We start from the raw sequence: 16,621 nt of genomic DNA, 5'->3' as shown, positions 1-16,621 counted from the left end.
CGCTCGCCACTATATAGACTGGGATATATCATAAATCTCAGTCTAATCTAATAACAGGAGCCCATCTCTCAGCTCCGCAGTCCGCAGTCAGCCAAACGCCATCACGGATCCATTTACATCGAGCTTTCCTGTCGCACAAAACCGAATCACAAACCCCCGGCGGACGAGCTTCGTACCAGCCTCTCCATGGCATAAAAAGGCCTAGAATGCAATTACCTTCCCACCGACTGCATCTTCTGCGTCCCCGCAGGGATTTTTACAACATCTTATTGCCATCAAAATGTATTTTTCAAAGAGGACTGCGGATATAAACTCTGTTTATTACTTTGAAGAAGCTACGGAGGAACATATGGGAAGGTATGTGGCGTATGGGAAAGCACTTACAGTCAAAGGGATTTGGGTTAAGCCTCAGTGTTTGAATCTGATTTACATCAGAGGACCATCACGGGGCAGAGTTTGGCAATCGCTGCGCGTAATGAATGTAAATCAAATTAGTGAAAATAAACTATGCACCGTAAACATCTGAAACTGACTGGTAGGGAACATGTGTATTTTGTTGAAAACAGAGTGGCGCAATCACATTCGTCAAGTTTTTCGAACCGCTGCGCAAAAAACATGTGGGATTTGATGAATAGAATTAAAAACAAAGAGCACATAGCACCAGAAAGCCCAACAGCACATATCACCAAACGCTCAATCATAAATTAAAGCAATAGTTCACCCAAAAATGAAAACTCATTATTTACTCTACATTATGTTTTTCCAAACTAGTATGACGTCTTTTCTTCTTTCATGTTAACACAAAAGATTCATTTTTAAAGAATATCCTGGTCACTCTTTTCGTATAATGAAAAGGAAATGAGAACTGCGGGTGTCAACAAGCATTATAAAAGTATCATAAAATTGGTCCATACACCAATCTTCTATTTATTCCGGAACCATACAATAGTTTTGTGATGAACAGAGCAAAATATAAGTTGTTATTTACCCAAAGACTTCACATTTCCTTTAGCGGGTTCTTTGTGAATAAAACTTTCTTTTGAGCCAGATTATTTGGTTCACAACACCTGTCTGAAAGATTTTTTCATGAATCTGACCAATCCACAAAACAATTAACATAGAAGATTTAGAACAGATAATATAGTGTCTGATAAAGACACAGTGTTATGCTATTTTGCAAAATAGCAGCAACAATGGCATATTATTATAGATTGCAGACTGATTGTATCAATATAGATTGTTAATACATTTTTAAAAACGATACATAAATATTTACATTAAACAATTCCTCAATATAGAAATTAATTGATGAACATCAACTCAAGTAACAACTATTTTACAACAGTTTTGAATGCGTCTCATCCACATTTCAGAGTTTGAACTTCTATGTTTATCTTTTACAAAATGTAATGATGTTCTTGAGAGAAATACCAATGGGTGATTCACGAGTCAGATGTTTCCAATGAACCACTTGAGTTGGTGCACAATACCTGTCTGAATGATTCGTTCATGAATCTGACTGATTTGATTATCCAGTTCTCACTGGCCAGACTCGATGTTCAGGTCTCCGCAGTTATAAGGTCACTGGAGAGGAAGATTTTTAGCAAATAAGAAACAAGTTTCATGCATCATATGGACTAATTTAAGACAGTTTTATGTTTCTTTTGTGGCCTTTGACAAGCCTATTGTAAAGAGCAGGATATTCTTCAAAAATAAACCTTTCCTGTTTACTACAAGAACAAATCATACAGGTTTGCAATGACATGCGAATGAGTGAATAATAACAGGATTCTCATTTTAAGGCAAACTATCTCTATATCTCAACATTGACTGTTTAAAAAAACATGCAAACACTTTATTTTTCCACCCTCACAACATTGCAAAACAAAGGAACAAAGCTGATCTATTGGACACTGGATCTATCGGCTGTCTTGCATTGATCATAACCAGTGAACTCAGACAAACGAAGTCAAGACCTAGAAAAGCTCCTTATTTATGGTGCACAGATCCATGTTTGCATCCGTGAATACCGCATGGAGAAGTACAGGTCAGATCTCACGGGTAAGATATCGAGCAAAACTGAACTTTAGCAAAGAAACCTCATTCCCACCGAATGATTCCTGAGAATCGATCCCACTTATCAACAAAAACCATGATCAATGACAACGATTAGCGGCTGGGCTTTCTGTGCCAGAAAAACAAACAAAAGTGATCTACGCTTCACGAAAATGCATAGCGAATGAGGCAAATCCAAAAGAGAGAGAGGGAGAGGAATGACAAAACCGGCAGTATTTAAAAAGTCTAAAATAAACAACACCAATTTCCCCTTGCAAATTTAATTTATAGAGGCCTTTTATGTTTTTTTTTTTCTTCTCCTGTATCATTTAGCCCCTACTGCTAAAGAACAAATGAGCGACCTTGGAAAGAAGTGCCAGCATTATGTTGCGGAACTCTCCAGAAACTAGAACCGGAATGCTTTGGCTCAGACAATGAAAACACAAAGATCCTTTTTCCAGAAGATCCACTTCAGGCTCATCTGAGCAACTTTCTTATAGAGTTCTTCAAAAGGCTTCTATAAACTACTCCATCATCGTGTCATGTTCCAGGGAATGATTTGTCTTAAACTGACTAAACTCTTCTCTCCAAACATGGTTTTTGACAGAAGACAGCTTTCAGCCATCGTGAGATTATCTATCAGCGCCCAGCTGTGTGTTTACAACAAAAAGCGATGATGTGAAATTTCATTGTCAGGTTTCCTTCGGGACGTGAATAATAAGAACGTCGAAGCGTTCTCCGACCACCAGGCACTTCAAAAGCTGCCGGGTGTCACATGCCAGATACAAAAAAAGTGGCGGCGTCGAGTATGTTGATAGATGGAGGGATGGAAAGATTGCTGACAGCTCTCTCCGTTTCTTCCCTTCTGATGCACTATTTCAACCGCGTGTGGCACAAGAGTGTGCATGGATGGAATGACGGCGCAAAGGACAAACTAAGAGCCTGTGACATCAAAAATCAGGTTGCAAATACAGAGTGTCACAGAAACTACTTTAAAATCGCAACTAGCCAAGATGTTATTTAAATGACCTACCAATAATTAAAAGTAGTAATCTATTCTACAAGTTTCAGACATCTTGTAGTAAGTCTCTCACTACACTGAAGGTATTTATGAGGACAACATATTGGAGAAAAAAAAATTAAAAAGAGCAGCAATTGTTTTGTGGGCCCAAATACTATCATTTAGTATTTGATACTAAATGATAAAACCTAAAAGCTGCACTGAAAACAATGACAAGCACAGCATTTACATTTTTTTTTAGTGGAACAGTAGAGTTCTGCAAAAAAATATATGAGTGATGACTGACATCTGAATCACAGAATCGAATTTCTGAATGAACTAACCGATTCACTGAATCAACCCGTTCAAAATTGGCAAGCTGCAAACATGCGGACTTAAACCAGCTTTCTTGGCAAGATTCTCTTTAAACAGATGCTCAATCAGAAGAGTAGCTGAGGTGAAAGAGAAAACAGCATGACACAAAAATGTTTCGCAATCCTTGCTAAATTGCTACTTGACTGAAATACTGGTATCAAAAAGCATCATTTTGAAACCAGCTGAACTAGTGTCATAACATTTTTAAAAAAAGTTATATTTTGCAATTTTAGTACTTTTTACTTATTTAGTTTCTTTCTAACACTGAATATTGCTTGTGGTGCACGGCTCATGTAGAAAAGCCACATGGATACACACAAACAGTATGACAATACACCAGATTTGCTGGTCTGAAGAGCAGCGGTGTGAGTGGCTTCACGGTTCAGTGTGATCTCTTTATGGCTGCATGAGGTGCCAACATCCCAAACCCTTGGCCTCGGACTCCCTGGCACCAGCAGAGCTCTGGATGTCAGAGTCGGCAAGCGTTTGATTTAAATCACATGTTTTTTGATCTACACCTCAACCAAAGAACAGGATCAAATAGGACTTCAGGTGCAGGATTTACTACATACATGATCAAAACAATACAGAGACTTCCTAAACTACATTTCTAAGAACACAATTCTTCAAGAAAACAACTCAAACATTACTAAGAATTTTTTTTTGGACATGAACCATGGTAATACCACAGTATTTTGAAAAGTGTAGTAAAAAGAGTGTTTTTTATTTTATTTTGATCTTTATTTCTTTCAGTCATGGTCAGTAAACGAAATACCATATGAAATAAATATATAAACAAAATATATACACTCAGCGGCCACTTTATTAGGTACACCTGTTCAATTGCTTGATAACACAAATTACTAATCAGCCAATCACACGGCAGCAACTCAATGCATTTAGGCATCTAGATGTGGTGAAGACGACTTGCTGAAGTTCAAACCGAGCATCAGAATGGGGAAGAAAGGGGATTTAAGTGACTTTGAACGTGGAATGGTTGTTGGTGCCAGACGGGCTGGTCTGAGTATTTCAAAAACTGCTGATCTACTGGGATTTTCACGCACAACCATCTCTAGGGTTTACAGAGAATGGTCCGAAAAAGAGAAAATATCCAGTGAGCGGCAGTTGTGTAGACGAAAATGCCTTGTTGATGTCAGAGGAGAATGGGCAGACTGGTTAGAGATGATAGAAAGGCAACAGTAACTCAAATAACCACTCGTTACAACCAAGGTATGCAGAATACCATCTCTGAATGCACAACACGTAGAACCCTGAAGCAGATGGGCTACAGCAGCAGAAGACCACACCGGATGCCGCTCCTGTCAGCTAAGAACAGGAAACGGAGGCTCACCAAAATTGTACAATAGAAGATTGGAAAAACGTTGCCTGGTCTGATGAGTCTCGATTTCTGCTGCAACATTCAGATGGTAAGGCCAGAATTTGGCGTAAAGAACATGAAAGCATGGATCATTCCTGCCTTGTCTCAACGGTTCAGGCTGGTGGTGGTGGTGTAATGGTGTGGGGGATATTTTATTGGCACACTTTGGGCCCCTTAGTACCAATTGAGTATCGTTTAAACGCCACAGACTACCTGAGCATTGTTGCTGACCATGTCCATCCCTTTATGACTACAGTGTACCCATCTTCTGATGGCTACTTCCAGCAGGATAATACACCATGTCACAAAGCTCAAATCATCTCAGACTGGTTTCTTGAACATGACAATGAGTTCACTTTACTCAAATGGCCTCCACAGTCACCAGATCTCAATCCAATAGAGCACCTTTGGGATGTGGTGGAATGGGAGATTCGCATCACGGATGTGCAGCCGACAAATCTGCAGCAACTGCGTGATGCTATCATGTCAATATGGACCAAAATCTCTGAGGAATGTTTCCAACACCTTGTTGAATCTATGCCACAAAGAATTAAGGCAGTTCTGAAGGCAAAAGGGGGTCCAACCCGGTACTAGCAAGGTGTACCTAATAAAGTGGTCAGTGAGTGCATATTCTAAACAAAATACCATATAAAAGCTAAATATAAACTCAAATAACCCACAGTTCAAATACCAAGAACTTTATGATTTTCTAACTGAAATGAAAACACATTAAAAGATGAATTTTCCTACAATAAGATTTGGAATGCAATACCAAAGCCAAGACTTATGCAAATTACAAACTCCATGCATGCTAACACACACTGCATAACAGATTGTGTGTGTGTGTTATACACCAACACACTATACTACAGCTCAAACTAATGAGAGCACGTCATGCATCAAGGGCTTCCAAACAGATATATTAACAAGAGTTATGGAAGTCAGGACTGATGTTTCAATCTCAAATCTATCAATCTCACAGTGTGTCACAGTAACAACATCCGTAACGGCCACGTGCTGCAAGCTGACTATGATCTGGGGCTCTTTGTCAAAAACAAATCATACGTTTTTGTCTGGAAATGTACTTTTTCAATAGCTATTGACAGCTGGTTATCTAATATACTGCTAATCAGCAGACAACTGCCTATAAAATAGCAATTTATGCTAAGGATTTCTAAAACCTAACATTTAATACCAATTTGTGTAAAATGTTAACAAAATCTTTAATCTTTCCTCTAGATAGAATAAGTAAACAAAGCTGAAAATTGTGATATTCTCTTCATCTGTATTCTACATATTTTTCCTGAGAGGATTGTTCCTACACATAAAATCATGTTGAATTTAACCCTAAATAAATACGCATAATTAGTTGCTAATGAAGTTCCATTGCTCTCCTATGAATCGGTAATTAGAATGTCTTGTAGAAAATACTAAATAATTCTTACACTATGTCTACACCAGATAAAAATAGATCACCAATTATAATAAGCAGAGCTGTCTACACTGAAAATGTTTCTCCTGCTAATTTATTGTCCTAGTTCATATGAAATAAATTGAATTTATTTACTGATACAAATATATTTTTCATATCAATTTCATTTGTGCATTTAAACAACTTATTACTGTTAAATCAAAGACACATTTAAATGTTGCTGTTCTCTTGCCTACTAATTAAAATGAAAATTTTTGGTTTATAATTGTATGTACAGGTGCTGGTCATAAAATTAGAATATCATGAAAAAGTTGATTTATTTCAGTAATACCATTCAAAAAGTGAAACTTGTATATTAGATTCATTCATTACACACAGACTGATATATTTCAAATGTTTATTTCCTTTAATTTTGATGATTAGAACTGACAACTAATGAAAGTCCCAAATTCAGTATCTCAGAAAATTAGAATATTGTGAAAATGTTCAATATTGAAGACACCTGGTGCCACACTCTAATCAGCTAATTAACTCAAAACACCTGCAAAAGCCTTTAAATGGTCTCAGTCTAGTTCTGTAGGCTACACAATCATGGGGAAGACTGCTGACTTGACAGTTGTCCAAAAGACGACCATTGACCCCTTGCACAATTCTGGATCATCAATATTTATTAATCAATCAATCAATCAATATGAGTTACAGTGGCACAGATACACTATCATTCAAAAGTTTGAAGAAGTTGTTTACGTTTTATAAAAATGTTTTTAAAAATAGTAAATTACACTCACCATTGCTGAATTTATTTGATGAAAAATAGAGTAAAAACAGAAATAATGTGTAAAACGTATTACCATTTTAAACAACTGTTTTCAATTTGAATATATTTTAAAGTCTAATTTATTGCTGCGATGCACAGCTGAATTTTCAGCATCATTACTCCAGTCTTCAGTGTCACATGACAGAAATCAATCTACTATGCTGATTTGCTGCTCAAAACAAGTTTTTTTTATTATTATTATCAATGTTGAAAACAGTTGTGCAGCTTAATCTTTTAGTGAAACCATGAATTTCTGGATCAATAGAAAACTAATGAGAAAAGAACAGCATCTATTTGAAATCTTTTCTACCAAAATCTTTACTTTAACTTTTAATGTGTCCTTGCTGAACAAAAGTATTGATCCTTGAAAAAAACTAAAAAAATCTTACTGACCACAAACTTTTGAATGGCACTGTAGAATGACAAATCCAAAGTTAAAGGGTTGAGGAAAATTAAATCATAATTCGACAAACCCAAAACCAGCATAAAAAAATAGGCAGTTAATAATCTCACAAAATGTCTTGGAGTACCCAGAATTCCTCACTGAACAGAATAAAAGATTCAGTAATGACACACACAGCCCACTGAAGTACCTCCTTCTGTTATTGTAACGGATGCCGTAAGCGAGTGTGTGAGGGTCAGCTGTGATGCAAGGGGTTAAACGGTGGTTAATCGCAGCTCTTTACCTAACCAGTCGTTAAACTTCTTGACCTCCGAGGGCAGGCCCAGCTCAGTGAAGTCCCCCGTGTGCAGCAGAACGTCCCCGTAAGGCATCTGGATGCCATCTGTCCGTGAGTGTGTGTCCGACACACACACAAAACGCGTGTGGCCACTCGGCTTGGGACTGTCGTACGAGATGGGGTCCACCCTGAGAGCGAGAGTAAGCCACAGAGAGACAGATGGAGGGAGAGAAAGAGAAGCAGGGTATTTTATGAGCATGAAAATCAACAGAAATAACTGTACACAATTGCTAGCTGGCTAGTTACATAAGTACATAAGCTCAGCGAAGTACTCTGTCATTGCAATGTTCCTAACACAACAGAACAAACCAAAAAATGAGTGAATGAAGGATCACTGTAGTGGCAAAGGTCTATAATAGATCATGTGTGACGGAAACATTAAGGAACTGGATTCATTAAGTGATATTGAATTTGAACCACATTTCTTTTCATACACTACCATTAAAGTTAATGTTTTTGAAAGAAGTCACTTATATTCACCAAGGCTGGATTTATTTGTTTATAAATACAGTTAAACAGTAATATTATGAAATATTATTAGAATTTTAGCTGTTTTCTATTTGATATATTTTAAAATGCATTTCTGTAATGTTAAAGCTGAATTTTCAGCAACATTGTCTTTCTTCTGTGCCACGTGATCCTTCAGAAATCATTGATTTGCTGCTCAAGAAACATTTCTTATCATTATTAATGGTGAAAACAGTTGTGCTGTTTATTTTTATGGAAATGAGTTTTTCAGGATACTTTGATGAATAGAAGGTTCAAATGAACAATTTATTAAACATTAAAAATGTCTTTGTCACCTTTGATCCTTGATATGCATCCTTGCTGAATAAAAGTATTATTTAAAAAAAATCTTACTGACCCCAAACTTTTTGAATAATATGTATAACTTATAAATATTCTTGTATTAATTATAAATATATCTAAACAAATTAAATACAAAAATAAATATAAATTATGCTCTTATAGCCTGAAATCTTAACATCCATTATAAAATTTAGTTAACGTTCATAACTTAAGTATGCAGACAAATAGAACAACGAATAGATGCATTAGTTGTTTAGACAGACAGACCAATGGATAGATATATTTTGGAATTGGAATGCAAAAAACATTTTCCCATTTGCATTCACAGCTTTTGTGGAAAAGTGAAAACTAGAGCAGAATCTTTTGTTGCAGAAGCTCTGAAAATGGAAGCAGCCTTCAGAAATACTCACATTTGATGTCTAGTTAAGAGAATCACTCTCTTTTTGTCTGAACATCCTTTTATTTATTTTCCCAAAGATAGTTTGGGGGGAGAGATGGGGGAGGGGGAGAGTGGAAGAAATTCTCCTCTATAACTCAAAAGGAATGAAAAAAGGATCTTGGCTGTAATTGAAGTCAGAAACGTGCAATAAGCAGCACTCCCCCCCCCCCCAAACTAAAATTACTAAAAGGGTTGTCAGTCGACAAACAGCCCTCGGCTCTCTAATTAACACTTACATCTCCTGTCCGACTACAAATATAAAGGACCTTAGGAAGGGAGGTGGGCCGTTGTGCACAACACGCACGCTCTCTGTCCCTCTCTCTCACACACACACATACGCACACACACACACACACACAATTCCACAAAGGAAAACAAGTATGTTAAGCAGTTGTACATAAAAGAGCATAGACTCAAATGAAAGAAAAGAAAATAGCGCAGAATGGCAAATAGCGAGTCAACAAGAAAGAAATAGAAATAGAAGAAATATACAGAGACATCCATAAGGAAGAACAAACACAAAGTAAAATGAAAGAATGAAGAAAAAGAAAGAAAGAAAAAGCCGCCCAATTTCCATCGTCACTGGCTCGTGCATCTGTCTTAATTGTGATTACATTTATATGACCGAGTCATATCTGAAATGAACCACCTGCACAGAAAATCATGACACTTTAAAAAGGAGAGAGATAGAGAAACAGCCGGACAGAAAATAATATTGGTTATTGATCACAATGCAGTAAATAAAAGCAGACCCTTGCACTCACACACACACACACACACACTAGTATTGATTAAATGTGGTCTGTGGTGGTCAGGCCAACCACGGAGATATAAAAGACTCGACAGATCTTATGGAAGCGGCTGGCGTGCTGAACTCTGTGGTCTGCACACACACACACTGTCATATGAATCTATTAGAGTGAACAAGGTTTTTCCACATAGAAACAGAGCTGCGTATCTGTCAGTTCGCTGTCACCTGAACACGCGATTCACAGGATTCGTTTCACAAGCAAACCAACATTTTAATGCCACATGAAATAAAAATGGACATTTGCTTTCTTAATACACTTCTTGTGAATAGTGAATGATTAACTTTTAATGATTAACATTTAAAATACAATGTACATGAAAATCAAACCAGTGAGCATCAAGCATGAAGCCGGAGAAACAGTATTCCTGACCCTTAAAACTGGTTGATTCATTGATTTTTAAATATATTTCCACTTGAATAAAACCAATTTATTAACATGAAGCACATTTTTACCTGACACAACATTTACTCAATGAAATCACCACAGCCACAACTATAGCCATGACCGGATGAAGCCTTTTGAATATTTGCTCATTGTTTTAAATCATCACTCAGTCTTTTAAATATTCATTGGGGGGGGGGTAGAGAGGATTATTCGGACCAGGGGCTTATGCAGCCACTGAAATTGCATTAGAGCAAAACTGGAATGTGTGTGTGTGTGTGTGAGAGAGAGCGATTGAGAGTGTGTGAAACTAAAAAAGGACAGATATATCTTAGGAAACTGAGTGAATAAAGACACCGTCGTTCGAATCCACAGCAAAAGTATGGTTAAAACAACACTTAGATATGAGAAGCTTCCTCATGCCAGGAAAATACCTTTATAAAAGACGCACGTTTATACTCCGGATGCACCGCGGCTCTTTTATTGGATACATGTGTCATATTGCACAGGAAAGCGTTTTGATTTCTGTTCAAAGATACTCTATTTGACAGCGCTCACTTGATTCTTTAACCTTCAGGAGCAACAAACGATTGAACTGTATCAAAGCTTCAAAAACAGCCACAGTTCATCTACTTCAGAGAGCCGAACACACTCATGCTATTTGTGGATCTTTTGTTATAAGAAATAACCTAAAATTTGCAAACAGCAGCCACAATTGTTTGTTAGGTCAAAACTGAGGTAGGGAACAATCAGCTGGTTTCTATTTAGACTTTTTTCCTTTTATAACACAGTTAACATCGCACCCTCAGTCCTCATGGGAAGAAATAAAGTGACAAGTGATTAAAGATATCCGATAAAAGGTATATTTGCCATATAAATCATAGTTTTTGTGTCAATCAAGTCACAATCAGAGCTAAATGAGTGACATTTTATTGGTTTCTGTTTGTGTATGCTGTGCTGGGTAGCTCCGCCCACTGTACACTCTCATTGGTCGAAAATCCTGCTCCACTTAACAGTATAGTAAACATGTTCTGATTGGCTGTATTGCATCAAACAAATGACACTTTAACTTTTCCAGATTATATGTAACAGTCGATATGTGAACATTGCATTCATTATCAGCGCAAAATGGGTTTAAAATCCACTTCTCTCAGAATTAAGCTTCTCTTTTTGAACCAGACTATTTCCATCAACATTCATATAGCCAGATTTACATTGTGATCCCACCCACTCTTCATAATTGACATGTTAGTCAATGTGCTTTACAGCACAGAGACACCTGCTGTCCAATGAGAAGAAAGAATAATTACATTAGACCCTCCACCCCAGCACTCATTATGACATAATGATTGTCCGGTCAATAGGCAGTTAATTTCGAGCCTGACCTCTGGTCTACGGTTTTAAAAGGCAATGATCCAACTGCTAATTAACATCAGCTACCCATTAACTGGGTTCTCACGTTAGTCAGAAACATTCATTTTACTAAAATTACTCTTTGCTATTGTAAATGAAATCATTATCAAATCACAAAATGGCGACAAATCTAGACAAACAATTACTTGTAGATCAATATATCTGGCAAAGGAGATGGTATTTTGGCATTGGTTTTAAATCTATCGACAATGAATGGATAAATCCTTTTTTTTTTTAAAAAGAATATACAGTTGGGCAAAAAAGTATTTAGTCAGCCACCAATTGTGCAAGTTCTCCCACTTAAAAAGATGAGAGAGGCCTGTAATTTTCATCATAGGTACACTTCAACTATGAGAGACAGAATGGGGGGAAAGAATCCAGGAAAATCACATTGTCTGATTTTTAAAGAATTAATTGGTAAATTCCTCGGTAAAATAAGTATTTGGTCACCTACAAACAAGCAAGATTTCTGGCTCTCACAGACCTGTAACAACTTCTTTAAGAGGCTCCTCTGTCCTCCACTCGTTACCTGTATTAATGGCACCTGTTTGAACTCGTTATCAGTATAAAAGACACCTGTCCACAACCTCAAACAGTCACAATCCAAACTCCACTATGGCCAAGACCAAAGAGCTGTCGAAGGACACCAGAAACAAAATTGTAGACCTGCACCAGGCTGGGAAGACTGAATCTGCAATAGGCAAGCAGCTTGGTGTGAAGAAATCAACCGTGGGAGCAATTATTAGAAAATGGAAGACATACAAGACCACTGATAATCTCCCTCGATCTGGGGCTCCACGCAAGATCTCACCCCGTGGGGTCAAAATGATCACAAGAACGGTGAGCAAAAATCCCAGAACCACACGGGGGGACCTAGTGAATGACCTGCAGAGAGCTGGGACCAAAGTAACAAAGGCTACCATCAGTAACACACTACACCGCCAGGGACTCAAATCCTGCAGTGCCAGACGTGTCCCCCTGCTTAAGCCAGTACATGTCCGGGCCCGTCTGAAGTTTGCTAGAGAGCATTTGGATGATCCAGAAGAGGATTGGGAGAATGTCATATGGTCAGATGAAACCAAAATAGAACTTTTTGGTTAAAAACTCAACTCGTCGTGTTTGGAGGAGAAAGAATGCTGAGTTGCATCCAAAGAACACCATACCTACTGTGAAGCATGGGGGTGGAAACATCATGCTTTGGGGCTGTTTTTTCTGCAAAGGGACCGGGACGACTGATCCGTGTAAAGGAAAGAATGAATGGGACCATGTATCGTGAGATTTTGAGTGAAAACCTCCTTCCATCAGCAAGGGCATTGAAGATGAAACGTGGCTGGGTCTTTCAGCATGACAATGATCCCAAACACACCGCTCGGGCAACGAAGGAGGGGCTTCGTAAGAAGCATTTCAAGTTCCTGGAGTGGCCTAGCCAGTCTCCAGATCTCAACCCCATAGAAAATCTTTGGAGGGAGTTGAAAGTCCGTGTTGCCCAGTGACAGCCCCAAAACATCACTGCTCTAGAGGAGATCTGCATGGAGGAATGGGCCAAAATACCAGCAACAGAGTGTGTGAAAACCTTGTGAAGACTTACAGAAAACGTTTGACCTTTGTCATTGCCAACAAAGGGTATATAACAAAGTATTGAGATTAACTTTTGTTATTGACCAAATACTTATTTTCCACCATAATTTGCAAATAAATTCTTTAAAAATCCTACAATGTGATTTCCTGGATTCTTTCCCCCCATTCTGTCTCTCATAGTTGAAGTGTACCTATGATGGAAATTACAGGCGTCTCTCATCTTTTTAAGTGGGAGAACTTGAACAATTGGTGGCTGACTAAATACTTTTTTGCCCAACTGTATGTATGTATGTATGTATGTATGTATATATATATATATATATATATATATATATATATATATATGTGTGTGTCAATCGTTTAAAAAAACAAAATTAAATCACACATTTTTTCTGAAAATAATCGCAATTAATCCCACGTAACAAAGTTTTTAAATATACTTTTATGTTGCAATAATTTCCCATTCAATCTTAAAATTAATGTACAAACAACATAGACAGTATATTTTTTAATATTTGTTTAATGGCATCCTTTTTATGATTGAAGGCCAGCATCACTGATACCAATTAATACTGATTTCCCTATAAAAATGTTTCCCCCTGATATTTAACCATTGACTATAGCCATTCAACATTACATTATAATTAAGGGCTATCAATTTTAACCTTTATTAGACTTTAAAAATATGTAAGTGAACTTAAAACAATTTTCATATAATAAACCCATTATAATAAATGTCATATTTATCTACCTGTGCCCCTCAGCAGAAATATACAGAAATTGAATAAAGTTATCAAACACTAACTTGTAAACTAAATACAGATGAATCCTTAAAACAATAAAAGTTATTGATTTCCTCTTTTTTTCTTTTGTTCTTGATGAACAGACATCACAGTAGCTGGTTATTAGGCTATTTTGGTCTCTGTTTCTTTAAGAGCTGCTGCTGCTGAACATGAAGCGGATCTGACACGCATCATATTTTTTATTTTTTAACTCTACCTTTTCTGACCCACTTCAGGTCGGACCCATTTCAGTCTCTTCTAATGAGCTGACGAGTTGATTCGAGTGTGTTAGATGAGGGAGACAGTGCTTGGATGCTCCAGGACAGTTTTGAAAACCATTTCAGAGACATGTTCTTAATGTAACTCATATATAGCATATTGCATGCACAGTTTTATGGCAGCTTTAATCGCCTTTTTGGTAACTTCATGACTTAACTGATCACGACGTTGCATGCTCGTAGTTTCTTTCGTGATTTGATATGAAATGATACAGGCTATACAAGCTCTGGCACCTTTGTGCGTGTATTGAAGAGCACGTGCTGCAAGCACAGTACAGTTTCCACACATTTGACTCGCACCTGACGCTAAAGTGAAGCGGCGCACGCGTCTGAAATGTCTCCTGTTTGATGTGCTCGTAAAGACGTTCTGTGACTGAATAAATGCACTTCTTATATATATATATATATATTGTGACGAGTCGGCTGCCTCCCCCCTGTCCATCATCACCACCCCGTCCCGTATTCGCCGCCCTTCACCAGGCTCCCGATGGGAGTGGGTGTGTGAGAGAGGAGGGGCGCTGAAACAGCCAGGGCTGGCGGCGTGTGATGAGGCGCACCTGATGTGAATAGAGCCTCATCACCGTCGCCGTTAAATGCCGAGCGCGCCTCTCCTCGGGAGACCGGTCTCTTCCCCGTGCATGCACGCTGGTGTCCTCGTGGGTCCAGGAAAGGGAGCGTAGAGGGAACTACTCGCCGCCGCCAGAGACGCGAGCCACCCGCGATACGGCCGTCGGGCCAGGACGCCGGGCCATGGAATCCCGTCGAGCACCCGGGGATTAAGGAGTTGGACGAAGCCGCCACAGAAGCCGCCGTCACCCGCGCCCCGGGACCTCCAGACGGGAGCGCGTGCGGCCGCCGGACTCCGCCCCTTACCTGGACCCTTCCCTTCTGAACACTGCCCTCCTTCACGAGCCCCGCAGCACAACGAGGACACCAGATCCCTGTTTATTTTGGACACTTTTCCCCCTTTGGACACTTTATTTTAACATTTTGTTTAATAAAAACCTCTCCGAGGCTTGACGCCACGCCCCCCCCCCCCCCCCCCCCCCCCCGAGTCTCTGTATTTCAAAGAGGAAACCTTTCAAAACATTGAACAAGAAATCAGCCATTTCCAGGCCCAGGGAAATGTACTGCTTATGGGTGATTTAAACGCTAGAACCGGAGAAGAATTCGATTTCTTAGAATCACACGGTACCAGATTCATCACTGGCAATAACGACTTGTACCCTTCTTACCCCGCCAGAGAAAACTGTGATCAGACAATGAACGATCACGGACGGCAGCTGCTGCAGCTCTGCCGAGGACTGGCTCTGTACATCGTCAATGGAAGACTGCAAGGAGACTCGCTCGGCCGATACACCTACAGCTCTTGGTAACAGCACTGTAGATTATACCATCACAGATCTCCACCTTTCCTCTTTGAGAGCATTCACAGTCAAACCCCTGAAACCTTTCTCAGACCGCAGCCAAATCACACTCTATATAAAGCAATCTGAAACATCACCCACACCAATTAGGACACTATCCCCCGGTTTCACAGACAAGGCTTAAGCCTAGTCCTAGACTAAAATGTAAATCTAAGATGTTTTAACTGAAATAAACTTGCACTGACTGATCTTGAAATATATTAGTGCCTTTGTTTTGTCTCAAGATGCACACCAGTAATGTTTTTTTCTAAGTATATTTATAAAAATCACTTAAATGTCCTAACTGAACTATGGCCTAATCCTGGTTTAGTCTAAGCCCTGTCTCTGAAACCGGGCCTATATCAAATGATCAAAATTATGTCATTCAAATGGACAGAAAACAACGCCACAACTTACATCAATGCTGTTGAATCTCCAGAAATACAGTCCCTCTTACACTCATTCCAAACACAGGCATACCCTAAAAATCAATTCGGCATCAATCAGGAAGTACAAGATCTAAACAACATATTATACAAAACAGCACAAAAAAGTAATTTGACCATTGTTAAACCAAATACATTTTTTTTAGATACTGACAAATGGTTTGATTTAGACTGTAAGACTCTGAGAAAAAACCTCAGAAATCTATCAAATCTAAAACACAGACAACCAGATAATCCGGACCTCCGCCTTCATTACTGTGAGGCACTAAAACAACATAAAGCCACACTCCTGCGGAATAAAAGCACTGTTTTTGCAAAACCAGTTTGAAGAAATTGAAAAATCTATAAATTCACACAAATTTTGGGATAAATGGAAATTATTATACAAACCAAATCAAGAAATTCTGGCCATCCAAGATGGGGAGACGTGGAAAACTCATTTCCCAGAATTATATAGCCCAACCGAAATTCAAAATTCA

The 16,621-nt window shown here is 38.5% G+C and overlaps 1 protein-coding gene across 2 annotated transcripts in view; it reads right to left on the bottom strand.

Annotated features, from left to right (window-relative positions):
- LOC306869007 (metallophosphoesterase MPPED2-like) overlaps positions 1-16,621 on the bottom strand; it is a 63,364-nt gene that overhangs the window by 34,761 nt on the left and 11,982 nt on the right. For both annotated transcript variants that reach the window (XM_079415534.1, XM_079415535.1), the window contains one exon: positions 7,744-7,925. In XM_079415534.1, the coding sequence (XP_079271660.1) occupies positions 7,744-7,925 (182 nt within the window). The remainder of the gene's footprint in view (positions 1-7,743; positions 7,926-16,621) is intronic.

Source organism: Barbus barbus (assembly GCF_936440315.1).
Source record: "Barbus barbus genome assembly, chromosome: 1".
Lineage (NCBI taxonomy): Eukaryota > Metazoa > Chordata > Actinopteri > Cypriniformes > Cyprinidae > Barbus > Barbus barbus.
The sequence above is the reverse complement of the archived record's forward strand: the minus strand, read 5'-3'. Positions and strand labels throughout refer to the sequence as shown.